This window comes from Oncorhynchus gorbuscha, linkage group LG02 (assembly GCF_021184085.1).
Source record: "Oncorhynchus gorbuscha isolate QuinsamMale2020 ecotype Even-year linkage group LG02, OgorEven_v1.0, whole genome shotgun sequence".
In the NCBI taxonomy this organism is placed as follows: Eukaryota; Metazoa; Chordata; class Actinopteri; order Salmoniformes; family Salmonidae; genus Oncorhynchus; species Oncorhynchus gorbuscha.
Window position 1 is genome coordinate 51,580,713 of NC_060174.1, and position 27,655 is coordinate 51,608,367.

General features: G+C 43.1%; 1 protein-coding gene across 1 annotated transcript; it reads right to left on the reverse strand.

Annotated features, from left to right (window-relative positions):
• Positions 1-1,091: 1,091 nt before the first annotated feature.
• On the reverse strand, positions 1,092-27,655 carry LOC123990353 (eukaryotic translation initiation factor 4 gamma 2-like). Its single transcript, XM_046290929.1, has 22 exons — positions 27,647-27,655; positions 24,864-24,923; positions 23,441-23,553; positions 16,902-16,967; positions 16,504-16,629; positions 16,136-16,238; positions 15,854-15,985; positions 15,604-15,670; positions 15,343-15,494; positions 15,046-15,156; positions 14,674-14,856; positions 13,996-14,131; positions 13,573-13,748; positions 13,256-13,369; positions 6,625-6,750; positions 6,268-6,372; positions 5,925-6,140; positions 5,551-5,809; positions 5,080-5,284; positions 4,139-4,365; positions 3,819-3,940; positions 1,092-2,430 (listed from the first exon to the last, which is right to left on the reverse strand). Exons 1-22 carry the CDS (start codon positions 27,653-27,655, stop codon positions 2,365-2,367), a joined length of 2,874 nt encoding a protein of 957 aa, XP_046146885.1. The 3' UTR covers positions 1,092-2,364.

Here is a 27,655-nt window from a genome sequence, read left to right on the forward strand (position 1 = left end):
AATGACCAGAGGGTGAAGATTCTGAAAAACCAAGATGGCACTTCCAGGAACATAATGGTGAGGTTTAAACTACCATTTGACAGGATCAAATTAAATTTTATTGGTCACATGCAGATGTTATTGCGAGTGGAGCAAAATGCTTGTGGACATTAGCAAGTAATATACTGGGAAGTGGTGGGTGGTGTGCGCGCCTTCGAAGTCTGACCAGAAGACCGCTCCGTCTACGTCTTCTCTGGCAGTATTGTTTTGTGTCAGCCTCTGGAATCAGCTCAAATGCCCTGGGATGTCCGGACAAAGGACCCTCTTCGGGAAAGCCATATTCCTGGTCGTAGTGCTGGTAAGTTGACGCCGCTCTGATATCTAATAGTTCTTTCTGGCTGTATGTAATAACACTTAATATTTTCTGGGCTAACAATGTAAGAAATAATACATAAAAAAAACAAAATACTGCAACGTTTCCTAAGGGCTAAAAGTGAGGCAGCTCTGTCGGTGCCATTTTGAACATCACTAGGTCAAGCGATGCGGTTGGTACAAAGGTTATTCTACCCCACTCCCCTCTCTCAGGAAGGGGACCCCTGTCTTAATCTCCACACGAGAGCCTGGGTCCGAGGATGCTGACAGGAGCTCATCCAGGTAACCAAGCACATTATCAAATTTGGCACTCGTGAGATGCCTTTACCATTTTTTCCCAGTGAGGTTGTTTTTCCATTCCTTGAAATATTTTTGTTCCAAGTCAGGTTCAGTTTACATGGAATATGCAGATGTACAGTACTAAATGTTCACACTTGTGACTGCTTCCTTTTCCCAAGAGTATCTGCCCCCGCGAGTGGGAAAGGAACTGTCCCCTGGCATGGGGGGGGGCATCCACAGAGAAGCAGGAAAGACTGCATTACACACATCGTTCAACACTGACTAGTTACAACCCACTTCAGAATAGCCTCTTGATCTAATGATATATTGTTTGTTATCCTGTTATAAAGGGAAAAATGTGAAGTCAACTTTCATCATGCAAAATAAAGCCACAATGAATCATAATCGGCATGAGAAAATGTAACATTAGAATTAAAATAGTGCAAAGGACAACAAAAATGTGTCAGTGCTCAAGTATTGGACTTTATTGACGGTTAAGCAATATCAGTGCACAATACTCATCACTTGAATTACAACATGATCAAAATCCATTGCTTTCTACATACACATGGTTTGTGAGCACATTGGCTAATCTTGTTGGGCAAAGTGAAGATTTGATTTTATGACTTCATTAAGATTTAAGTTCAGTATGGTAAGCCTTTATGCGCTATACAACTTTCTCACAAGCTTTTATTCACCAATTAAAAATAAACATATTGGTGTAAACTCAATATGCTGGGGAAAATATATTCCTGTACCCCCACCTTTGACAAACCTTACAGGCAAAAGGGATGCGGAGGTAAGAAGTTATCCAATTCATTTAAAAAAGGTGACTTTTGTTACGTTCTTAGACGTTCACACTAGTAAACCAGATCGAGCTTCATTGGAAGTCCAATACAGGGGTTGTATTGTGTTAGTAGACCAGGATATTTATATCAACATTTCTGCATTGGGCTGGGCTTTCTTGTATAGGCATTTCTCAACAACAACAAAAAGGATATTCTGTATCCCAACATGAAACACAAAGCCCATCTAAGAGGTAAAAACAAAGGCAACTTTTGAAACGTTACAGCAGCACACCAATGATTAACTTACAGTTTACGTAACAATTAAATAATGAGTATTGCAACCACTACAGCCTTGCGTGGGAAGAATAGAATTCCCATAAATAAAATGCAACATGCTCCTTTGTCAGCAACAGGGCATTCGAAGAGATCTTTGGTTTAAAACAAAGATTTTAGGCAAGATTCAGTTGACTTACTCTCTAGATTGGACATATTTTGCATGCCCTTTAGGGAAAAGACCCTAAACAGGTGTCAAACATTTTCTTTAAAGGGGATAACAAATCATATCAAATAGTGTTAATGCAATACTTGTCAGTCAGTTATTGTGGTAAAACTAACTCCGTGGTTACAGTAGGAGCAAAACAAAAAAAGTACAGATGTGGTTTGAGACAAGTCCATAGGCTACATTAAATTCATATTGCAGAAACGGGACAGGGACCCAAAACAAATCAACCATTAAAATAAAGGTGAAAGGCTTCAGTGCCTATACAGAGCTTGATGGTTATCTACTATGCCATGATAACATGCTTGGCTAATTATTGCAGGACATAAGCAGTCTCTAGCAGTGGTTAGTTAAAGGGGAGATTAGGGTGGTAATAGATAGATAGCTGTACTGTATGTCAAGGTATGTTTCTCTACTCTATGGTGCCTGACAGTTCTGGTTTGTTTCTCAGTCAGCCTCTTCTTCTGACTCCTCTTCCTCAGCTGTTTCCAGCCAGGTTAGCCACTGGTTGACCTAACAGGAGAGAGATAGAGGGTTAGCAACTGGTTGACCTAACAGGGGAGAGTGTTATACAGGGTCATGTTAAATAGGGCAGAATGTTAAGCAGAAATATGTGTTGTTATTGAACAAGTTCGGGTAGGAGGCTACCTCCCGGTTTCACTCAGTTTCCAAATGCTTTCCCCATACTGAGCGCAACCCTGTTGTGGTTGCAGGCACAATTGTCATGATTTACTCACAAAAGAATAAAGGACTGGGTACACATGTTTAAGTGTATAATCGACTACAACTCAGCATTTAACACCATAGTACCCTCAACTCGTCGTCAAGCTCGAGACCCGGGGTCTCGACACCGCCCTGAGCAAGCGGCTACTGGACTTCCTGATGGGCTGCCCCCAGGTGGTGAGGGTAGGTAACAACATCTCCACCCCACTGATCCTCAAAACTGGGGCCCCACAAGGGTGCGTTCTGAGCCCTCTCCTGTACTCCCTGTTCACCCACGACTGTGTGGCCATGCACGCCTCCAACTCAATCATCAAGTTTGCGGACAGCAGAGGGAGCACCCCCCCTATCCACATCAACAGGACAGTAGCGGAGAGGGTAGTAAGTGTTAAGTTCCTCGGCCTGGTACGGCAACTGCTCCGCCCACAACCGTAAGTCTCTCCACCCAATGTTACAGGAAGGCCATAAAGATCATCAAGGACAACAACCACCCGAGCCACTGCCTGTTCACCCTGCTATCATTTAGAAGGAGAGGTCAGTTCTGTTGCATCAAATCAGGGCCCGAGAGACTGAAAAACCGCTTCTATCTCAAGGCCATCAGACTGTTAAACAGCCACCACTAACATTGAGTGGCTGCTGCCAACATACTGACTCAACTCCAGCCACTTTAATAATGGAAATTGATGTAAAAAAATTTTTATCACTAGCCACTTTAAACAATGCCACTTAATATGTTTACATACCCTACATTACTCATCTCATATGTATATACTGTACACTATATCATCTACTGAATCTTTCCATCTTTATGTGATACATGTATCACTAGCCACTTTAAACTATGCCACTTTTATGTTTACATACCCTACATTACTCATCTCATATGGATATACTGTACTCGATACCATCTACTGCATATTGCCTATGTCATTCTGTACCATCACTCATTCATATATATTTATGTACATATTCTTTATCCCTTTCCACTTGTGTATAAGGTAGTAGTTGTGGAATTGTTAGGTTAGATTACTCGTTGGTTATTACTGTATTGTCGGAACTAGAAGCACAAGCATTTCGCTACACTCGCATTAACATCTGCTAACCATGTGTATGTGACAAATAAAATGTGATTTATAAGCTACCAGTTGGTCAACTGTGACAGATTTCTCAACAAAAAATACCTGGAATAAAGCTTTTCCCTTTCCAGGGAATTCTTGGGTAATATCTTCTTTCCATGCAAGGAAGGCTTCTTCTTCAATGATCTCCATATCGTAGAAGTGGACATAGTAGCGCAGCAGCATACCTGAAATAAACACACACAACACGCAGCAGCAGAGACACAGTTGCAATGAAGTCGACAGAAGAATATCCTACTCGCATGTCCAAAAACGATCAAATAAATTACAATCTTGATCACTGACAACTAAAGCAAAAGTTAGGTTTCCACCAAAATATTAGTTTCAATGACAGCCTGGCAAGTGGCGTGGGGCAGTAAACCTACCTCTGGGAAAGTGGCTGGCATGGCAGTGCACCTGCAGGGCGTACAGGGCTGAGACCTGCAGCTGGGGCTGGTCGTGTAGGAACTTCTGCATGACAGGTTTGAAGGCCAGCAGCAGCTGCTTCTCTTGGTCCAGCTGCTCTTTGGAGGGCCCCACCACCTGCTCCTCTCCACCACTGCCCTCCTCCTCCTCCACACAACACAGCTCTCCTGAGATGTACTGCAAGAAACTGGGAGGAGAGGGGAAGCAACAGTAAGAGCATGGTAAAATGGATACACTAATGAATGCTCCCAAAAGTGTATTTTACACATTCCATTAGTTTGTGTCTTCACCCACCACAGTGTGCATGAAATATTGTGCACAAAGACTGAAAGGGCGATTCTGTATTGTGACAAGTACAGTTTAGACTCCACTGTCATATTGGTCTCAAGCCTTGAATGAATACATTTATTCAACCATAAGCAGTCTAAATAAGATTTCAAACGTAGTCTACGGGCCTCCGGAGTGGCGCAACGGTCTAAGGCACTGCATCGCTACAGATCCATGTCCGACCCCGGGCTGTGAAGAGCCGACCGAGACCGGGAGACCCATGAGGCGGCGCACAATTGGTCCAGCATCGTCTGGGTTAGGGAAGGGTTTGGCCAGCAGTAATGTTCTTGTCCCATAGCGCTCTAGCGACTCGTGGCGGAAGGGCGATTGCACACTGATTTCAGCTCACCAGCTGTACGGTGTTTCCTCCGACACATTGGTACGGCTGGCTTACAGTTTAAGCCAGCAGAGTGTCAAGTAGCATTGCTCTCGACCTTCGCCTCTCCCGAATCCGTATGGGAGTTGCAGTAATGGGACAAGACTAAATACCAACTGGATATCACGAAATTGGAGGAAAGGAGTGACAATTTTTTAAAACAAAAAGTAGACTCCATCATGGAGGTTCAGTACCTACCTGGTCATCAGGATGTTGACAAAACCCTTGTCGGTGTGGAGCTTGGGGGAGATGTTGTCTTTGATCCACTTGTAGATGGCCTGCGGTGAGGGGTCTGCCTTGATCTGCAGCAGCAGGTCCTTCTCAAGCTTCAACAGGGGGAACAGGAAGCTCAGGCCCTTACCCTCCAGGATCTCCAACATGCGGTCCTTGTTCTGGTCAATCTCTGGAGGACCAGAACAGACGGACAGGTCAGATTAGCCATAGCATCACTGTCAGGGAAGATGAATGTGCTGCAGTCTCTGCTGATACTGTTCAGATATTGTAATCATTAGTCTCTTTAGTTGGTCATCCGTGATATCAAGTGCCTTTAGTCTAATGATTATGAGATGTCATCACATGACAAATTTAAAATCGCAGTGAAATCCTTCCATTTAAGTCACTAAAGCGCCTTTAGAGGGAGTATGTGGAGAGAGAGGGTTGTCAACCTACCGGGTAGCATCTTTTGCATGTTGACCTTGCTCTGTTGGAAGAGGTCAGTGAGCCACTCCTTGTCCGTGAGCTTGGCAGTCTGCTGCAGACAGAGCAGGAAGAGGGGGAAGTGGGTTCCATTCTCCAGAGGGTGGGCCAGCTCAGACACGCTCACCAGCTCAGATATGAGGGCCAGGGCTGCAAACTGGGCTAGGTAGGATTTCACAAGCGGCACGTCCACCTCGATCTTAGGGCACTGGTCAAGCACGTTGAGGAAAGCCTTGGAAGCAAGGATGTAGGGAGAGAGACAAATAAAGTTAGGACAAAGACATTAGTGAGATGAAAACAAAGCTTTACCAAGCGCGTCAAAAATATTGCATGGAAGAGACACATACCTGCATGAAGTTATCCCCGGTAACGAGGCCTTCTGTGCGTAGCGTGTGTATGAGGGTGCTGGCATGCTCCTTATCCTCATCTGACCGGTCCAGCGACACCACAATGATCTTACTCAGCATCTCCGGCAGGAAGTGCTTGGGAGCCTTCATCTCTCTGACACCGTTCACAGCATCATCAATGTTTTTGCTGTTCAGGTATTCCGTTACAACAGTCTCCTAAAGGGGGAGAGTGAAAAGTGAACCTTGTTTAGTGTTGCACGGTGTATCAGTGCCAATAATATACATTGTGATAAAGAGTCGTGATACCAGAATTCAATCGCATCGGTACTAAATTGTTGCCTACTGTCATTTTCAGCAGCTCCTCCCTAGCCGGCGGTGGTTTCTTGCTGGTCTTATGAGGTTTCTCATGAATGTGAGGAGGGTTGCTTTTGAGGCCGAGCTGTGGAGACTGGGGGAGAAGGGGGAAGACTAGGTGAACTACATTGGAACAACAAACATGGCAAGCCCTCAAAAGCCCAGTTGGATTCGGAGTTGGAGTCAATTCCATTTTAAGAGGTTAACTGACATTCCAATTTCGTCATTGAACAGCAACGGGAAGAATTTGAATGTCAGTTTTCTTCCAGAATTGAAAATGAATCGACCCCAACCCTGGTTGGGGGTTTTAAAAGGTGAAGTGGGGTGTGCTCTGCTGATCCCTTACCTGTCCCAATGGAGGGGTGTTGGTGCGGGGGCTGGGCACTGGGGGGATCATGGTGGGGATTTGGGGCTGCAGCTTGGGAACCTGGTTCTTATTCAGGAGGAACGACTGAGCTGGTCTCAGGCTGATCTACAACACGGCGGGGGGGGGGGGGGAGTAGTAGAATGGTTATAGCATGTTAGAATAGAAACACGTGAACATTTGAATAACAATGTGATACTATGTCAAGTATCACGATACCGTGAAGTATCATCACACCACAGGATTTGCCCCGGCCACCCCTCCCCAGGATGCCTGTTCTCCTTCTCTATACGTTCTGCACATGTGCTGCACAAAAACAGTGTCCCTGATATTCACACCTCTACTCAACACAAGACATTGAATTTAACTTCATACTTTTTACTTTATAATAGAAAAGGCAGGACTTGACATTAACTCTTTTTTTGTCCCTTGGACATGTAGGACAGTTGTTTTTAGTTGTCCAAAAGATCAAGAGACTTCTAACACCATTTTAACGTCATTGTATGATGCAAGGAACCACTTTACAAAATTAAATGCATCACTATATTTTTTTACCATAGAGAATCAGACAAAAATGTAGCATATAAAATAGTGCAACATCACAATTACAACCAAATACTTATGGCTTAATAAAATGAATTCCCTCCAGGGCTCGAAATTAAGGGCGTCCGGTCGTCCGTGACCATAAAAACAAAACAAATATGTCCACGGTTCAAAACAGAATCTGGAACAGTTCTGGGACCACTGCACATTAAAACATTTTTAAAAGCAAGTGAGGCTGATGCAACAAATCAAACCGTTCATAAAGCTATATTTCTAAATATTATAAACTCAACAATGCACACATGGCTGTAAGCTGTGTGTGAGAATGTCCCAAAATGCAATTAGCAGGAAAACACTTCCCAAAAGTGCACAGCACGCCGAGCAGTTATGTGACAGATGAAAATATTTCATAGAAATAAAGTGGAGATCTAAAGATGGGTCAACTAGCATGGGTTACTACTGCAATATGACTACAATTATGCCTTGGGCTGCTGGACAATAAAAGGAACATTGATTTGAAAACCAGTAGAACGTGAGAAATTCTGGTTTCAATGGCATATTTGTTAACTCGAAATGACACAACGACAAGGTTCCAGTTTAACAAAGTTTACTATACTATATGAACACACTACAAGGTAGCCATTCCACTCATGGCTAGGTCCATCAACAACAAGACTCTGGCGTACTCTTGACTGAGTGATAGCCCCGTAATAACAGAAATATAGGGATACATAAAACATGAACTTAACAATCTCCCCCTTTTCTTTAAAGACAAATAACACATAATTAAATGTCCAAGTATTATTCAAGATCCCCATTACAAATGGGTTGTGTGACAGTTTTTAATTTGTATTACTCAAGCTGCCACTTTCCACTACTGAGAGCCTGTAGGAGCACAATACCAGATGCTCCTTTTTTAGTCAGACAGTCAGCAAGCTGTTCCTTTGTGGTCGACCACAGAATCCACTGGATTCTCTGGGCTTGAATAAGTTCCTTGATGCTGTTAAGCTCAAGACAAAGTATTTTCTCTGTGACAGACTTGGTTGACTTCACAGCATCAACTAATGAGTAGTTGTCAGTGACACAAACTACAGGTAGAAAGTGACGTTTTGTCTCAAACATTACATCAGGTCTACTCGGTCTAGCAACCCATAAAATGTGTCCTCTTTGACCTCAATTGATCAGCTTCAATTTCACAGAGGGGAATTCCTTTGTACGGCTTTTGAAGAATCCAGGTGAATGGGTTGAAGATTCTTGATATAGCTCTCCTGTTGCATCAGTATTTTTCCATCAACTGTAATAAACTCTATTCCAACATAACAAAAATGATCATGCTCCTCACGGCCGATCTAGAAAACAGCTTTGAGGTGTGGAATCACAGTTGAAGCAAAGGTCTGTGAGCCACCCCAGATAGTCATCAACATGACAGGCAAGTACTCCAGTCACATTGCAGTCTTGATCAAGCCAATAGAAGACTGCAGGATCCACTTGTGACATTTTTCCACCTGTATTCAGCATTGCTGCCTTGACTTTGTTGTACCAGTAGAGTGATGCATCTGCCAGTCCATACACACTTTTTTAGTTTCCACAGTGTTCCTTCGCTTTTAGCTTCAGGCGGAGGTCGGATGTGAATGCAGATTTGCAGATTGAATGCAGATTTGATGTCTATGGAATTCAGTTTCCATTTTTTCTGGCAGATCACTGACATCAGCAATCTGAGTGACTTGAGGCGCATGTCGGTGAGTCTTTTTGGAGTTCTTTAGCAGCCAGCTCCTCAAAACCTCTAGCCACTAGACGTGCTTTAGGCACTATTCCAGTTAAGGATTCTTTAAGGGTACACACCCACCTTGTTGAGACACATTTTTGGCCAAGTCTTTGACTTCCTCAAACACTTAATTTTTCCTCTAATTACTGCGCTCATCTAGCTTAGCGGAGTCAAATGACACGTCCTTTGTTTCAAGTACATCATCATTTTGAATGTCATTGTTTTTCTCGATTTTCCATTGGTTCAATTCTGATATGATCTACAAGTGACAGGTCTAGACAGCTAGTTCAGAGTACAAGTTGTACCAGTTCTGGTGTTTTCCTTTGGCTTTTCCTGCTCGTCCAATGACGGTTTCTGTATGTGGAACACATTTACATTACATTTAAGTCATTTAGCAGACGCTCTTATCCACTTTCTCTGTCCATGTATTCAACAGTTTGTCCAGTTTTCAGAATGGAACAACCATGTTCTCTTAATACACGTGGTTGTTGTTGAATGTTTTCCTCATTTGAACACTCAACAGTATTACAGGGGCATGGTTGTAGGTCTCTGCTCCATTTCCTGTGCCAGTTTCAGTGTCCATATCGGATGCGACATCTGGTAGGTTTGTGTCTGTTACTGTGTCTTTGTCATTTTCATTAGGAGACAGAGGGGCTGTTGCTGAGAATCAATCTTGTTGAAAATTTACTTTCCGCAATCTTGAGTGATGCACCCTGACAATGATGCCTCCGTACCTCAAAAAATATCACACCATCTTGACCAATGACTACTCCCGGTCCATTCCACTCTTGACAGTCAGCTCGTTTGTAGTACACTTTGTTTCCAGTTTCGTACTTCTCATCATCATTATTCCCTGAACTGCTGAGTAACTTCTGAAGTCTGTCAACTGTAGCATGTCCAAACTGTTTGTGTTTTTCTTTTGTGTTCATGTTCTCTGTGACTTTCAGAATCTCCATGTGCTCTGTCAGTCAGAATCTCATTTTTGCATGGACTCTGTGTGATGTCTGTGTCTAAAATGTTTACACAATAGTGGCCTGAGGTAGTAAGTTCAAGAGTCACTGGTTGTTTAAACATCACTACCTTGTCATTTGTATGTCTAGTACAGCCTCTGCCTTCTTGAGGGTAGCTTTGCTTAATAGTAAGGGGATCTGTAGGCACCACCTCTGTTTCAATGTGACACTTTGTCTGACCAATTTTTGCTGGTGGCTTAACTCTCTTGGTAGAATGGACAATTCTCCCATCTCCAAATTTGAAAGCTCTGTTGCTTGGTGTGTCAATCATATTTTGTACTTCTTTCATTTTTAGTTCACTGACATAGCTATCAAGCCATTTTGCACCACACACTGTCCGTGTACATGCAGTATCAATCACAGCAGATCCTAAGGATTCAACTATAAAAATCTCAGTGTCAGAAGCAGATTCATTTGAAAACAGTGTAATGTTACACTGCTCTGTGTTTACATTTTCCTGTTAGTTTAACTTGTTCATTTTTATGAGGACAGTCCTTAACCCAATGGTAAGTGCTTTGACAAATAGCACATTTTGATCTTCCATATTTGACCAGTGGATTTGTGCCAGGAAATGGCACCCTCTTCTGGTTGTCTTAAAAACGTGACTTGTTGGCGCCTTTTCTCTGCTGCTCAGTGTAATATGCTGCGTCACTCACTTGCATTCCATCTGCTATTGGCACGACAGACATTTCTTTCACCCAAAATTATTTTTAGTGCCAACTTCATTGATGCAAAAGTCAGCACAGTACAAGCAGTCAAAGCCAACTGTTTATCCCTACCATCCAGACAGGCAGTATCTAGCAACTTGGAAGATAACACACATCCGGGAGAACCATGTCATATTTGCGCATCCTATTGTACCTCTGTTCGAAATCAAAGATGTAGTCCGTCATTGCAACCGAAATATCTCTCGTAACACTGTCAGAGTTTGAATATGCCTCGTGGGCACAGTCTTTCTCTTCTTTAAGAAATATAGAATCCAGTGCTCTGATCAAAGTTCCCATACCGTCATCCTTGTTCAAATCCTCAATGGTTATTTATATATATGCCATTTATCAGACGCTTTTATCCAAAGCGACTTACAGTCATGTGTGCATACATTCTACGTATGGGTGGTCCCGGGGATCGAACCCACTACCCTGGCGTTACAAGCGCCATGCTCTACCAACTGAGCTACAGAAGGACCACAGGTATTTCCAGTGCTGTATCTCTCGCTCTTCCTTCGAGCGATAATACCACCGCAAGTGCTCCTTTTTTCCAAGTTAATTTTTCCAACTTTCGTACGGCCTCTTCTCGTCGAAGCGAGGTGGCACATTGGTAGCAGAAGATGGTTAACAACTACAATGTTAACTCGAAATGACACAACGACAAGGTTACAGTTTAACAAAGTTTAATATACTATATGAACACACTACAAGGTAGCCATTCCACTCAAGGCTAGGTCCATCAACAACAAGACTCCCTGCGCAGGCGCACTCTTGACTGAGTGATAGCCCCGTAATAACAGAAATATAAGGATACTTAAAACACGACCTTAACATATTAAGTGTTAATAAAATAATTCCCTCAACATTTCTATGGTTATATTTTGGCTAGTCTACTTTGAAGGTAAGACATGCTTCATAAAATGACATACTTAATTGTTTAAAACCTGGACGTTTTATGGTTAAAGTGAAGGTTGCACAATATAATTTCGACAAATCTGACAACGCAGACTGATTATTTTCCATGGAAAAGTGTTAACTACTATTTTCGAAATTAAGTATATTTATCAAAAACTCAAACATGGCTTTGACGTCAAGAAAGGAACAGCATGCTGGTGGTTTCGGTGCGTTCTTATTATACCTCAGTGATGAAGGCGCATCAGGTAAGTAGGTACTAAAGTGACCAAAGAGTTGTATTGTCATGTTGCTAGCAGATAGCAAGCCAATAAGTGCACCAGGATATGCAAAATGAACTGGCCCACTCAGATCTAGATGGTAGTAGTAAGCCAGCAGGGGTGTAAAAAATGGGCTATACTAGATTTTTAGCTGATACAGAAATCACAGGATATGGTCTGATGATAAGTTGTCTTTATTCAGTGACAAAAAGTATTTTTCAAAATGAGGACTTTGTATTACTTGGGTCTTCACCGTCTTTTGTGGACAGTGGCTTCACTCCTGCTGTGCATTCACTCGTGTTCTTCTTGATGTTGCTTTTCCGACATGACTTTGCTCAAATTTGGATTACATTTTTTGGGGGCCCAAAATACTAATGTAAAGCGATATGTCAAATCGGGACTATTAGTTGGAAGGATGAAACCAATCAGAATGTTTGGTGGGAAAGGTAGTTAGTTGGTGGTTTGGGCTCGAAATTTGAGCTTTTCAGTAATGTAAAGGTGCAAGCATGACTGTCATTGTGCTCCGTTTTTCCTGTATGGCAGTGGCACCCAAGCCTAGTCAAGCCTGGCTTGACTGTTCTTACGGGCGAAATTAAAAAATACGTATCCACTTCGCTCGCGCTGACTGCCGCTCCAATAATTAAACAAATGTAAGAAACCACATCACGGAAAGAAGCAGCAGAGTATGCTAATGGCTGGTTAGAGGATGTGGCTGGCCGCTCACAGTTGTCAGACATTGGATGAAGCACTAATTCTGATGTAACATATGACATCACGCTCTGAACGGTGCTCAATTTCAATATGAGAAACATACAACACTATTTAACGATCATACAAGAAGATCCTTTCGCTTCTCTTTTATAGCCCAATGGGTGATACACTGCAGACTTTATTAGGTTATTTTTCAGTGTTTAAAACAACTAATTGACAGAGGTCGGTTCAATTATTTGAATTCCACTTAAATCAGATCATGCCCGAACTGTGCGATATAGTACTTGTCCGGTCTGTGTTTCTTTTACGCCTGCTATGTAAGAGAGAAGAATGCGCAATCAAAAGAGGATAAATAGAAAGCCGTTGCTTCGTGATGTAGGTATTGGTATTCAGCATTCATTAAAGTATTCCTTTTTAAATTTGAAGACATACTAATATTGTGATTTTGTCAGACAACATAGGTAAGCAGCTCTATAGAGATTATACACAATGACCGAAATATTTTATTAACTTTGTGAATAACTAAAACAGCCATAGGCAGTCACTACCATCATGGGATTTGTATTAATTAGCATGGTTAATGTTTTTTTTTTATTATCGAAACCCAAAATTGTGATTATTATTTTTTGTATAGTCAAACAAATCTCAAAAAGCACTAATCGCTCAGCACTAGTGGCCAGACTGGTGGGGAGTGGGTTAATGTACCTCTTCTAGGTTGAGTTGTCCCTTCTTGCTGAAACGTGGAGGCATGTCCTTGCTGGACTGGACCTGCTGTTGCTGGCTCTGGTGGTTCTGGTTCTGGAAATGCTGATTCTGAACCTATAAAACAGACCAGACAAGAAACATAAATTGGTGGAGCTAGTGGGAAGAGACACATTTCCTTTCCACAAGCAGGAAGAAAGGACAGCTCATCTCTGTTGCGCATACATGCTGCAAGTTTACTAAACCATTAATATGGCCAAAATGCTCCCGTTATTAAAAATTTAAAATTGTATTGAATCAAATCAAATCCAGTTATTTACCTGGTTGGACTTGATAAAAGACTTGTTGGCTCCAATTTCAAACGGAGACTGTGGTTGGGGGGCGGTGTTGTGGCCGTTATGTCCGTTGACGTTGAAGAGTGGGTTGGAGCGATGACGTCCCAGAGTGGGAGAGAACCTGTCCTGAATGACCCCCGGGCCCGTCCCTATCCCACCACCTGAGGAGACAGGTTAGAGAGGAGTGAGAATTTACATCTGGCTGTCACATTTTCTCAGTCACAGAGCATGTTTGAAGTAGACTTTATAAGTCAGACTGGGTAGAATCACTGGCCTACAAAATCATGTTACATCCCAAATAACTACTCATTTTGTGATAAATGATCCCCTCAAACACGCTGGCAGACAATAAGTGGTTAATGGACGAGACCTAGACAGGCAGATGGACAAACCTACGCCCGTGCCTACCTGGCATTTGTCCAAACATGTCAGCCAATCCCCCGAGAGTCTCCATTTTCATCCTGTTTGGCATAAAAGGGCCTTCCAGGAAGAAGTCCATCCTCATTCCCTGAGCCATGGTCGCTGGGATGAAAACACCCAAATCCTGGGGGAGACAAAAACACACTCCAGTGAATAGTGCTCAAAAAGACACTAAAAATACATCCTATTTGTTGCTTCTTGATGTTGTAGTTATATAGCCATGTGCATTCTCTGTCACTCATCACTCTTAGATACACTGGGCAACTACTGAATAATCATATGCTTCCATTAGTAGATGTGTGAAGGCATTCTCTCTGTTGTGTAATAAGTGAGAGTTGCTTTGGAGAAGAACAAAAGAGACCCGGAGGGGTTGTCAGGAAGCTCCAGTTATAAAAGAAAAAGCATAGGGTTGCTGTACCAATAAGCTTGGCTTAAGAAGCCACAGGTAGGGCATCACAGGTTCAAAGATGCTACTTTGACTTAGATGGTGATATACACAGGCTCGTTCTCAATTGGTCTTTCCTCAATTCCTCATGTCCTCTTTCCTCGCCACCTTCACAACTGTACTGGATGAGAAGGTCCAGGGTCTCTCCTCCTTTTGAGGATGCGGCAAAAGAGAGGATGAGATGAACAGGCCATTAATTCCAGTTCTCTCCACTGACTCACTTTCACTGCCTCTTGACGGATCTGGTTGATGGTCTTTGGTCCGTTGTCGATGAAAGCTTTGCGGGGGACCCAGTTGTTGTCTCGCAGCTCTACAGTGTCCTGCAGCAGGAAGCGGATCCTGGCGGGCAATTCCTTGTTGTTCATTAAGGATAACATACGGCCAAAGTACTGGTCCATTAAAGACTGTAGGGCAGAGATGGACAGTGGTGTTAGGAGATGGACACATTCTCAGACAGCGGGCGTATTTGGCCAAAGTACTGATACATTTCAAACTGGGGGAGAGATGAACAGTGGTGTCATGACAGAGAAAGAGACAGACATACAGGCCGTAGGGATGACAGCAGACAGACCGCTAGGAACAAGAGAATGTACCTTAGCTTTTTCATGGTCGAGTCTAGGCCCCACTGTTCTCATTATCTGACAGAGGCACTCCAGATCCTCCCCCATATCCTTGAGTTGGACTCTCTTCTTCTTTTCCAAAAGCTAGGGAGAGGGGGATGATGGTATTATACAAGTGGCATATTAGGGACCAGTGCCAGTAGAAAAGTAAAAACTAAGAAGATTGCAAAGCAGAACAACTAGACAAAGTTGTATCTTAAGTTGCAAATAATGATTAAAAGGTATACAAAACTAAATCCAAAAGAACTACACTGAAATGGTTGAACATACTGTTTTGATGCACTTATGAAGGATAGATTCATGGATGAGGTCAAGTTTGCCAAGTTCCGAGATGAATTTAATGTTGCCAAGCATCTTGATCTTGGCAATGGCACGCTGCTCCTCCTCCTCAGAAGTAAGAGGGTTGTCATGTTTGTCATAGACTGGTAGAAGGAGAACATCAAGTTAGTACAAGTACAATAGGGAGTAAAGGAGCGGACTTGTGGTGGGCCTTGTCCCAAAAGAGCCGTGTTGGGGAGTTGTGGTACTCACTTTCAACATTTCTGCTGCGGTTTTCAAATTCATCTTGAAGCTTGGAAATTAGAAGTCTTCTGAAGGTCTGCAAAATCAGGACAACATTTGAGATTGAACATCAGAACCAGTGACATTCTATACAGGCACTTGGAACATAAAGAGAAGACCAGAGCTGGTTCTACACTATTGTACAGCACATACAGATTACCATACAACTAGACTAAAAGACATAACCGTGCAGAAAATAAAAACTAAACTTGATGCTTACAGTGCTCTGCTTTTGGGATGTTTGGATCTCGGGCGAAGGGCCATCAAAGTTTGGTGCGTCCTCTGCCAAACGCAGACATAGCTGCGCATAGAGTGAGCTATACTTCGGCTCTTCTAGGGCTTTGTCTACAATCTAGATGGGAGGGAGGAGAGATGAAAAAACATATATTTTCTTTTAATCCATTAAAGCATCAGTTATACATGGAAGATGCCAGGAAATTATAGATTACATTTGCAAAGAGCAGACACGGTTAACAGGAAAATAAATAAGAGGCTTACTTACCAGCAAGATGATTGCTTTAAGGACGAGTTTTGTATCTACGCCCACATTCAGGAGCTCAAGGCATAGCTTGTCAAACTTCTCAGGCGTGAGCTTGTTGAGTATGCTAAAGAGGAAAAGGAGGAGCGGGGAGAGAGAACAGGGACATGTCAACTCATGGGCACATGCATAATCAAGAGGGGTTGGGAAATCAACAAGATTTGCTTGTTAGCCATATAAAGTTGATGGTTTGCTCTTGTAAACATCTGACAGAGAAGCATGTGCTCATGCAGGCGGCAAGGGCACAGAGCATAAAACCAAACACATCGAGAACATTTGAGGAAATAAAGCTTAAACCAATTTGTGGACAAATTGTGTTTCTTGACACTTACCCTCTCACTTTCCTAAAGATTGCATCGTGTCGCTCTTTTTCGTTGCTGGAGTTGGCATCTCGTCTAGTGCTTCGTGAAGGAACCCATTTCGGAGCGCTGTGCCCGGGGGTTTTCCCCAGGAACTCGCTGGAGTAACAGAAAGGAGACTTTGTTGAGCTTCGGCACAAAGTGATCATACACCACCAGTATTACATACAGGTGACAGCAACTCACATCTGCAATGCTGGAGAGCAAATACACTGAGGATGACGTGTATCATTCTAGAGAGCATCAATTCTACTCAGATACAGATCGCATACAAAAAAAATGCCTTTTAGCTGAAACAGGGTTCCCAGTATTTATTATTTGTGGATCCCTTAGAATGATTTCTGGGAATCATGCCTGTGTGGTAGGCCTACCTGTTGCCGACAGTCTTGGGATAGTGCTGAGGTGCACCCCTACCAACACCTCCCCCCGAAGAAGCACTGTTAGGGTAAACGGAGAACAACTTTGAATATGCAAGAGCAATGCATAGGAATTGTACATGTTTAACTGATTGAAAGAGTTGATCACAGTTTCACACTCCCCTCCATAGGTCACTCATGTCCTGTAAGTGAGAGCTAAAAAGTGTTGATTGATTTAAGCAACATATGGTTGGTTCCACAAGATTAGTCAATACATTGTCACCCAGAGCCCTATAATTTGCATACAAAGCTCTGTTGGCATCTATTCATCTAGGACTATAGCCTACTTCAAGCTAAAGTTACTGTCAAGATGAATCTGGACATACACTGAACAAAAATAAACAACATCCAAACATTTTGAAAGATTTACAGTTCACATAAGGACATAAGTTAATTGAAATAAATTAGGCACTAATCTATGGATTTCACATGATTGTGAATATAGATATGCATCTGTGGTCACAGATATATACAAATTTAAAAAAAGGTAGGGGCGTGGATCAGAAAACCTGTCAGTATCTGGTGACTACCATTTGCCTCATGCAGCACGACATCTACTTCGCAGAGTTGATCAGGCTGTTGATTGTGGCCTGTGGAATGTTGTCCCACTCCTCTTCAATGGCTGTGCGAAGATGCTGGATATTGGTGGGAACTGTCGTCCACGTTGATCCAGATCATCCCAAACATGCTCAATGAGTGACATTTCTAGTGAGTATGCAGGCCATGGTAGAACTGGGACATTTTCAGCTTCCAAGAATTGTGTACAGATCCTTGTGACATTGGGGCAGTGCATTATCATGCTGAAAAAGTGGCGATCGTGGCAAATGTGCCTCAGGATCCCGTCACGGTATCTCTGTGCATTCAAATTGCCATCGATAAAATGCAATGGGTTCCTTGTCCTTAGCTTATGACTGCCCATACCATAACCTCACCATGGGGCACTCTGTTCACAACGTTGACATCAGCAAAACGTTGGCCCACACGACGCCATGTTTGCCCGGAACAGTTGAAACCGGGATTCATCCATGGAGCCTACACTTCTCCAGCGTGCCAGTGGCCATCGATGGTTAGCTTTTGCCTACTGAAGTTGGTTACGATGCTGAACTGCAGTCAGGTAAAATCCTGGTGAGGACAACGAGCACGCAGATGAGCTTCCCTGATACGGTTTCTGAAATTCTTTGGTTGTGCAAACCCACAGTATCATCAGCTGTCCTGGTGGCTGGTCTCAGATGATCACGCAGGTGAAGAAGCCGGGTGTGGAAGTCCTGGGCTGGCATGGTTACACGTGGTCTGCAGTTGTGCGGACAGTTTTAAAACATTGGAGGCAGCTTATGCCAGAGAAATTAACATTCAAGTCTCTGGCAACAGCTTTGGTGGACATTCCTGCAATCAACATGCCAATTGCACGCTCCCTCAAAACATAAGACATCTGTGGCATTGTGTTGTTTGACAAAACGGCACATTGACTGGCCTTTTGTCCCCAGTACAAGGCGCACTTGTGTAATGATCATGCTGTTTAATCCGCTTCTTGATATGACACACCTATCAGTTGGATGGATTATCTTGACAAAGGATAAATGCTCACCAACAGAGAAGTAAACTAATTTTGGCACAACATTTGAGAGAAATACGCTTTGAGCGTATGGACAATTTCAGCTCATGAAACCAACACCGTATATGTTGCACTTATATTTTTTGTTCAGTATAAAAAAGGCCCATCGGCCATAAAGACACGACAAATCACAATCGACTGACATTTGACCGTGTTACCATCACCATAGTGATATCGCCACTGTGGACCAGAACAATGGCAGTTATTTACATTCAACATCTAGAGCATAGAGACTTGAGCACTTTTCCTTGTTTTTGCTTTGCTGAAGCCCTTTGTGTTGCATAATATCCACGGCCTTAATCTTCATGGAAAGCAAGTACATACCTTATTACTAATTATTAAATTAGGCAGATCATATTCTTTGGATAACTCCTGGGTGGGTAAGGAAGGGAGTCCAAATAAATGTTCCCATGTCATAACGATTCATTGCAATATTGACTGTGAAACAACGGTGGAAATTGGGAGAAATTAAGTATTGCCATCGCTGGTTATCCAAAAAGCTCAAGCTCTGGTGCAGAATTAAAAATCAGTACATGTGAAATGGTAGTGGCAGGGGAAAGAGTGACCTCTGAAATCTTTATTGATAAACATTGCTGATTACCATCTCCAAAATATAGAGGAAGAAAAATGTGTTACTGTCTGGTATGACAATGTGCACATTCAGAGTAGGACTACTCATTGTAGCAGTACATTTACCAAACCTAATACTGTAGCTAAAACCCCTTACTTACTAAATCAATGGTGCCTGGTACATTGTTGGTGCTCAGGACATTAAAGTGGCACCCACCCACATACCATTACACCATTCTTAACAAAGGGCCCATTGAACACAAATATTCTCCATATTTGGCCAAATCACAGTTGATGCTATACTATTTTATGTTATACAGTGTCAGCTTTAGTAATTTTTGGAGCCACGGCTTTCAATGTGAATGTGGTTTGACTACATCCTGACCCTAAAGCCTCTGGATAACATTAATGTCAAGTGACATGTCCTAGTTTCGTAGATACACTATATACACACAAAGAAGTACATGGACACCCATTCAAATTAGCGGATTTGGCTATTTGTTGCGGACAGGTGTATAAAAATCGAGCACTTTACATTCTCCCAACCACTTGTGCTATTTTTATTTTTTGGAATAACTTATTTTGAACATAATGTTGCTGCTACTGTCACTCATGACCGAAAATAACTTCTGGACATCAGTACAGCGATTACTCACCGCGGACTAGAATAAACTTTTACCTTTAACGAGTCCGACGAGAAGGATGTACTGCTTTCACTGGAAAAGGCCCAGAACAGGACCTGTAATTTGCTTGAAGAAAAGATGCAGGAAAAGGGGCCGCAGATGGGGCTGCCTTTGAGAATCCGTAGGCGAGCGAGTAAACTCCCACTACTATTTGTTCTTCTTGCTAACGTTCACTTATTGGAAAATATAAAATGATGATCTACGATTAAGATCATCCTACCACCCGGATATTAAAAACTGTAACATCTTAAGTTTCACCGAGACGTGGCTGAAAGACGTTACGGATAATATAGAGCTGGGGGCATTTTCTATGCACCTGTAGAACAGAGAAGCTATGTCTGGTCTGGTAAGATGAGGGGTGGGGGTGTGCGTCTATTTGTAAATAACAGCTGGTGCGTGATGTCTAATATTAAAGAAGTCTCGAGATATTGCTCGGCTGAGGTAGTGTACCTTATGATAAGCTGTATACCACACTATCGACCAAGAGAGTTCTCATCTATATTATTCGTAGCCATCTATTTACCACAACAGAACGAAGCTGGCACTAAGACCGCTCTCAACCAACTCTTGTAAGGTCATATGCAAAGAAGAAAATGCTCACCCAGAAGAGGAGCTCCTAGTGGCCGGGGACTTTAATGCAGGCAAACTTAAATCAGTTTTAACACATTTTTACCAGCATGTCACATGTGCAACAAGAGAAAAACAAATCCTGTACCACCTTTACTCCACACACAGATGCATAGAAAGCTCTCCCCCGCCCTCCATTTGGCAAATCTAACCACAATTATATCCTCCTGATTCCTGCTTACAAGCAAAAACTAAAGCAGGAAGTACCAGTGACTCGCTCAATTCGGAAGTGGTCAGATGACGGATGCTACACTAAAGGACTACTTTGCTAGCACAGACTGGAATAGGTTCCGGGATTCATCCAATGGCATTGAGGAGTATACCACCTCAGTCATCGGCAGCATCAATAAGTGCATCGACGACGTCGTCCCCACAGTGACCGTACATTCATATCCCAACCAGAAGCCATGGATTACAGACAACATCCGCATCGAGCTAAAGGCTAGAGCTGCCGCTTTCAAGGAGCGGGAGACTAATCCAGGTTCTTATTAGAAATACCGCTATGCCCTCAGACAAACCATCAAACAAGCAGTGTCAATACAGGATTAGGATTGAATCCTACTACACCGGCTCTGACGCTCATCGGATGTGGCAGGGCTTGAAACTATTACGGATTACAAAGGGAAACCCAGACGCCGAGCTGCCCAGTGACGCAAGCCTACCAGACGAGCTAAATGCATTTTATGCTCGCTTCAAGGCAAGCAACACTGAAGCATGCACAACAACACCAGCTGTTCCGGATGACTGTGTGATAACGATATCGGTAGCCAATTTGAACAAAACCTTTAAAACAGGTCAACATTCACAAAAACGCTGGGCCAGATGGATTACCAGGACATGTCCTCAAAGCATGTGCCGACCAACAGTCAAGTGTTTTCACTGACAATGTAAACCTCTCCCTGGCCGAATCAGTAATACCTACATGTTGTTTCAAGCAGACCACCATAGTCCCTGTGCCCAAGAAAGCAAAGGTAACCTGCCTAAATGATTACTGCCCCGTAGCACTCACGTTGGTAGCCATGAAGTGCTTTGAAAGGCTGGTAATGGCTCACATCAACACCATCCTCCCGGACACCCTAGACCCACTCCAATTCGCCCCAACAGATGACACATTCTCAATCCACACAGCCCTTTCCCACCTGGACAAGAGGAACACTTACGTGAGAATGCTGTTCATTGACTACAGCTCAGCGTTCAACACCATAGCACCCACAAAGCTCATCACTAAGCTAAGGACTCTGGGACAAAACACCTCCCTCTGCAATTGGATCCTGGACTTCTTGTCGGGCCGCCCCAGGTGGTAAGAGTAGGCAACAACAAGTCTGCCACGCTGATACTTAACACTAGAGCCCCTCAGGGGTGTGTACTTAGTTCCCTCCTGTTCACCAATGACTGTGTGGCCAAACAACTCCAACACCATCATTAAGTTTGCTGACAATGACGAGACGGCCTATAGGGAGGAAGTCAGAGAACTGGCAGTGTGGTGCCAGGGCAACAATCTCTCCCTCAATGTGAGCAAAACAAAGGTGTTGATCATGGACTATTGGAAAGGGCGGGCCAAACAGGCCCCCATCAATATCGACGGGGCTGTAGTCGAGCGGGTCGAAAGCTTCAAGTTCCTTGGTGTCCACATCACCAATGAACTATCAGGGTCCAAACATACCAAGACAGCTGTGAAGAGGGGACGACAAAACCTTTTCCCCCTCAGGAGACTGAAAAGATTTGGCATGGGTCCCCAGATCCTCAAAAGCTTCTACAGCTGCACCAGAGAGCACTCTGACCGGTTGCATCGTCACCTGGTATGGCAACTAACGGCATCTGCCCGCAAGGCACTACAGAGGGTAGTGCGTACAGCCCAGTACATCACTGGGGCCAAGCTTCCTGCCACCCAGGACTTATATAATAGGCGGTGTCAGAGGAATGCCCTAAACATTTTCAGCGACCCCAGTCACCCAAGTTATAGACTGTTTTCTCTGCTATCGCACAGCAAGCTGTACCGGAATGCCAAAGCTAGGACCAAAAGGCTCCTCAACAGCATCTACCCCCAAGCCATGAGACTGCTGAACAATTAATAAAATCGCCACCGGACTATTTACATTGACCCCCCCCGTTTGTACACTGCTGCTACTTGCTGTTTATATTATCTATGCATAGTCATTTCACCCCTACCTACATGTATAAATTACCTCAAATAACCTGTACCCCCTGTTATATAGCCTCGTTTTTGTGTTACTTTTTATTGTTATTTTTTTACTTAAGAAAAGATTTGCCAAATAGACTAAACTCTTCTTGAACTGCACTGTTGGTTAAGGGCTTCTAAGTAAGCATTTCACGGTAAGGCCTACACTTGTATTCGGCGCATGTGACGAATAAAGTTGGATTTGCAATCTCCATAGATAAACATTGGCAGTATAATGACCTTACTGAAGAGCTCAACGGCTTAATGCGGCACCGTCACAGGAAGCCACCTTCCCAACAAGTCTGTTCGTCCAATTTCTGCCCTGCTGGAGCTGCCCCGGTCAACTCTAACACCCTGACTACACCAATCGCATCGCGTGCGTGAGCGTTGCAAAATAAATGTAGGAATCTACGCTATTCAATTATTGCACACACACTGCTCGCGAACATCTGCGTTGCCAAGGGCTAAAATAGAAGTAATTCCTATTGCTGATGCAGATTGCGCTGCAAGTCCTGCCCCTCCCATCTCCTCATTGGTTTACAGAAGCAGGTACCCACATGCCATCTCCTCATTGGTTATACCCACGTGGGTGACAGAGACTATGCTGTTGAATTGCTGTACTATGTTGTAATACAACAATATCAGACATTATAAGAAGTCAGGGACCTGATTTTCAGAAAAGCAGCATACTGATCCATGACAGGTGGGGTATGAGGTACAAATGACACAGCAAAAGAGGATGCTGCTTGATGAAACCCCAGTGTGTGTGTTTGGAAATGTCCCCTCAATATTTAAAAGGATTCCTATTGAGGGAAGAACATACCTGAAACGAGAAGCACCCCCTACTGCAATCACACTCTCCACTTTGGCGGCTTGACAAAGATGAATCTTTAAAAGAATAATAATAACAGGGAGGGGTGGGTGGGGAAAACAGTGCTGTAGGAGAGAAAGATATGGATCATGCATTAGTATCATGAGTTTCACGAGTTACCAAAAATGACGATCTATTCAACTAAGATAGATTCTAATGCTGACTTTGTCTGGTGCAACGACGAGGTAGCTAACTTCAATTAATAGGAACAAAAATATATATATAATGCAACACGCAACAATTTCCTTGATTTTACTGAGTTACAGTTCATATGAGGAAATCTGTCAACTGAAATAAATTCATTTGGCCCTAATCTATGGAATAAAAATGACTGGGAAGAGAGATGCATCTGTTGGTCACAAATAGAAAATTAAAATGGGCTTCAGGATTCGTCACGTTATCTCTATACATTCAAACTGCCATCGATAAAATGCAATTGTGTCCGTTGTCTGTAGCTTATACCTGCCCATACTGTAACCATTTTAATTTTACCTTTATTTAACTAGGCAAGTCAGTTAAGAACAAATTCTTATTTTCAATGACGGCCTAGGAACAGTGGGTTAACTGCCTGTTCAGGGGCAGAACGACAGATTTGTACCTCGTCAGCTCGGGGCACTCTGTAAACAACATTGACATCTGCAAACTGCTCGCTCGCCCGCATGCCATAAAAGCGGTCTGTGGTTGTGAGGTCAGTTGGACATAGTGCCTCATTTTCTAAAACGACATTGGAGGCGGCTTATGGTAGAGACATCTATGTTCATAATTATATGGCAGCAGATATGGTGGACATTCCTGCAGTCAGCATGCCAATTGCACACTTCTTCAAAACTTGAGACATCTGTGGCATTGTGTTGTGACTAAACTGCACATTTTAGAGTGGCCTTTTCTCCCCAGCACAAGGTGTACTTGTGTAATGATTACGGTGTTTAATCAGCTTCTTGATATGCCACATCTGCCATGTGGCTATATTATGTTGAAAAATTATAAAATGCTAAATAAAACAGGTATGTACTCGCTTTGGTAACGTGATATCAGCAATTTGTGATATAAGCTAGCTAACAATAACTCATGCTACCTCAAACGTTAACTACCCAGCATACATTGAACGTAGCCGCGAGATAGTTAGCTCGTAGGAAGTATTGTGTTCAACTGCTGGTCATGTCATTAATTTGTGGGAAACAAAGATGTTCGTAATGTTTCAATAGGTGTCGATAAAACGCCGGTAACCGCATGGCAGCATTTAAACATGACCATGTTATTCCATCACGACGCCATTTTATGCAGTAACGTTAATCAGCTGGCGAGGCTAGCTGGCTTACATCGGGCAGCCATTTTGGATAAAATGATGCGAATTTGTAAGGAATTGCAAACTTACCTTCACTAAAAGAACTTCAGTTTTATTGTTTGGGTGGCCACCAAAGAAGAAATGTAAAATCTGGAAAATAAAAGCACATTTGGAAGCGTGAGAAAGCCAGCGATATCAGGTACGAAAAGTAGCTAGCTAGCTAGCTAGACGTACACTGTCTGCTGCTTCGTGCTGGAGAATAATGATGCGTTCAAGACAACTGGGAACTCGGATATTTCCGACGTCAGTGCGTCCAAAACAACAGAACTCGGAGGGGAACAAAATAGCTCAAACTCGGGAACTGTGACTTATTTCTGGAGATCTGCTTTGCCGACCACGAAGATCACTGACGTTATGGTTCGACCTTTATTTTTTCGAGTCCCCAGTTGTCGTGAACCGTTTGAAGTCAGAAGTCGGAGTTTTCCGAGATCCCAGTTGTTCTGAATGTGACATTAGACTAAAAAGTAGCCTATCTACGACGTCATTCTTGAAATTTCACAATATGCGGTGTCATTTTTAAGAAATGGGGTGTTATTCAATTGTTGTGGAGTGTGCAACCTTTCTCCAGGAAAATGACCCATCAGTCTAAATTTCACGAACAAGCCCGGAAACTTTTATGTCCACAGCTTCTCCCCACACAAAACACCTATGTAGAACAACAAATATTTTTGTTAAAACCAAGTCTTTATTCTTCCCTAAGTGGTTAGAAAAAGATTTGAAATTGATTTATTTGATAAAGGGAATATATGCTCTTATAGAACATTTTTAGAAATGACTTCCCAATACATGCTTCTATATACAGTTGAAGTTGGAAGTTTACATCCACCTTAGCCAAATACAATCCTAGTAAAAATTCCAAAGAATAGTAAAAATGTGTAGGCCACCTTGCTCGCACATGCTTTTTCAGTTCGACCCACAAATGTTCTATTGGATTGAGGTCAGGGCTTCCGTGATGGCCACTCCAATACCTTGACTTTGTTGTCCTTAAGCCATTTTGCCACAACTTTGGAAGTATGCTTGGGGTCATTGTCCATTTGGAAGAACAAATTGCAACCAAGCTTTAACTTCCTGACTGATGTCTTGAGATGTTGCTTCAATATATCCACATAATTGTTAATCCTCATGGAGCCATCTATTTTTGAAGCAAAGCACCTCCACAACATAATGCTGCCAACCCCGTGCTTCACGGTTGGGATGGTGTTCTTCGGCTTGCAAGTGTTCCCCTTTTTCCTCCAAACTTAATGATGGTCATTATGGCCAAACCGTTCTATTTTTGTTTCATCAGACCAGATGACATTTCTTCAAAAAGTATGATCTTTGTCCCCATGTGCAGTTGCAAACCATTGTCTGTCTTTTTTTATGGCAGTGTTTGAGGTTATGTTGATATAGGTTTTACTGTGGATATAGATACTTTTATACCTGTTTCCTCCAGGATCTTCAGGTTCTTTGCTGTTGTTCTGGGATTGATTTGCACTTTTCGCACCAAAGTATGTTCATCTCTAGGAGACAGAACACGTCTTCTTCCTGAGCGGTATGGCGGCTGCGTGGTCCAATGGTGTTTAATACTTGCGCGCTATTGTTTGTACAGATGAACGTGGTACCTTCAGGCATTTGGAAATTGCTCCCAAGGATGAACCAGACTTGTGGAGGTCTACATTTCTTTCCTGAGTTCTTGGATGATTTCCCCATTATATCAAGCAAAGAGGCACTGAGTTTGAAGGTAGGCTTTGAAATACATCCACAGGTACACCTCCAATTGACTCAAATTATGTCAATTAGCCTATCAGAAGCTTCTAAAGCCATGACATAACGGCATAGGCAAGATGTAGTAGATGGTATAGAGTACAGTGTATACATATGAGTAATGTAGGGTATGTAAACATTATATAAAGTGGCATTATTTAAAGTGACTAGTGATACATTTATTACATCCAATTTTGAATTATTAAGTGGCTAGAGATTTGAGTCAGTATGTTGGCAGCAGCCACTCAATGTTAGTGATGGCTGTTTCACAGTCTGATGGCCTTGAGATAGAAGCTGTTTTTCAGTCTCTCGGTCCAAGCTTTCATGCACTTGTACTGACCTCGCCTTCTGGATGATAGCAGAGTGAACAGGCAGTGGCTTGGGTGGTTGTCGTCCTTGATGATCTTTATGGCCTTCCTGTGACATCGAGTGGTGTAGGTGTCCTGGAGGGCAGGTAGTTTGCCCCCGGTGATGCGTTGTGCAGACCTCACTACCCTCTGGAGAGCCTTACGGTTGTGGGCAGAGCAGTTGACGTGCCAGGCGGTGATGCAGTCTGACAGGATGCTCTCGATTGTGCATCTGTAAAAGTTTGTGAGTGTTTTTGGTGACACGCCAAATTTCTTCAGCCTCCTGAGGTTGAAGAGGTGCTGTTGGGACTTCATCATCATGCTGTCTGTGTGGGTGGATCATTTCAGTTTGTCGGTGATGTGTACGCAGAGGACCTTAACTTTCCACCTTCTCCACTACTGTCCCATCGATGTGATAGGGGGGTGCTCCCTCTGCTGTTTCCTGAAGTCCACAATCATCTCCTTTCTTTTGTTGACATTGAGTGTGAGGTTATTTTCCTGACACCACACTCCGAGGGCCCTCACCTCCTCCATGTAGGCCGTCTCGTCGTTGTTGGTAATCAAGCCTACCACTGTAGTGTCGTTTGCAAACTTGATGATTGAATTGAAAGCGTGCATGGCCACGCAGTCATGGGTGAACAGGGAGTACAGGAGAGGGCTGAGAACGCACCCTTGTGGGGCCCCAGTGTTGAGGATCAGCGGGGTGAAGATGTTGTTTCCTACGCTGACCAT

Excerpts from the sequence above, each read along its gene's own strand:
- LOC123990353 (XM_046290929.1), bottom strand. Across the intron at positions 15,157-15,342 it reads TTCATAAGTGCATCAAAACA|CTTTTGGAAAAGAAGAAGAG; the intron begins GTATGTTCAACC and ends CCCTCTCCCTAG. Across the intron at positions 6,751-13,255 it reads GACAACTCAACCTAGAAGAG|ATCAGCCTGAGACCAGCTCA; the intron begins GTACATTAACCC and ends GCCGTGTTGTAG.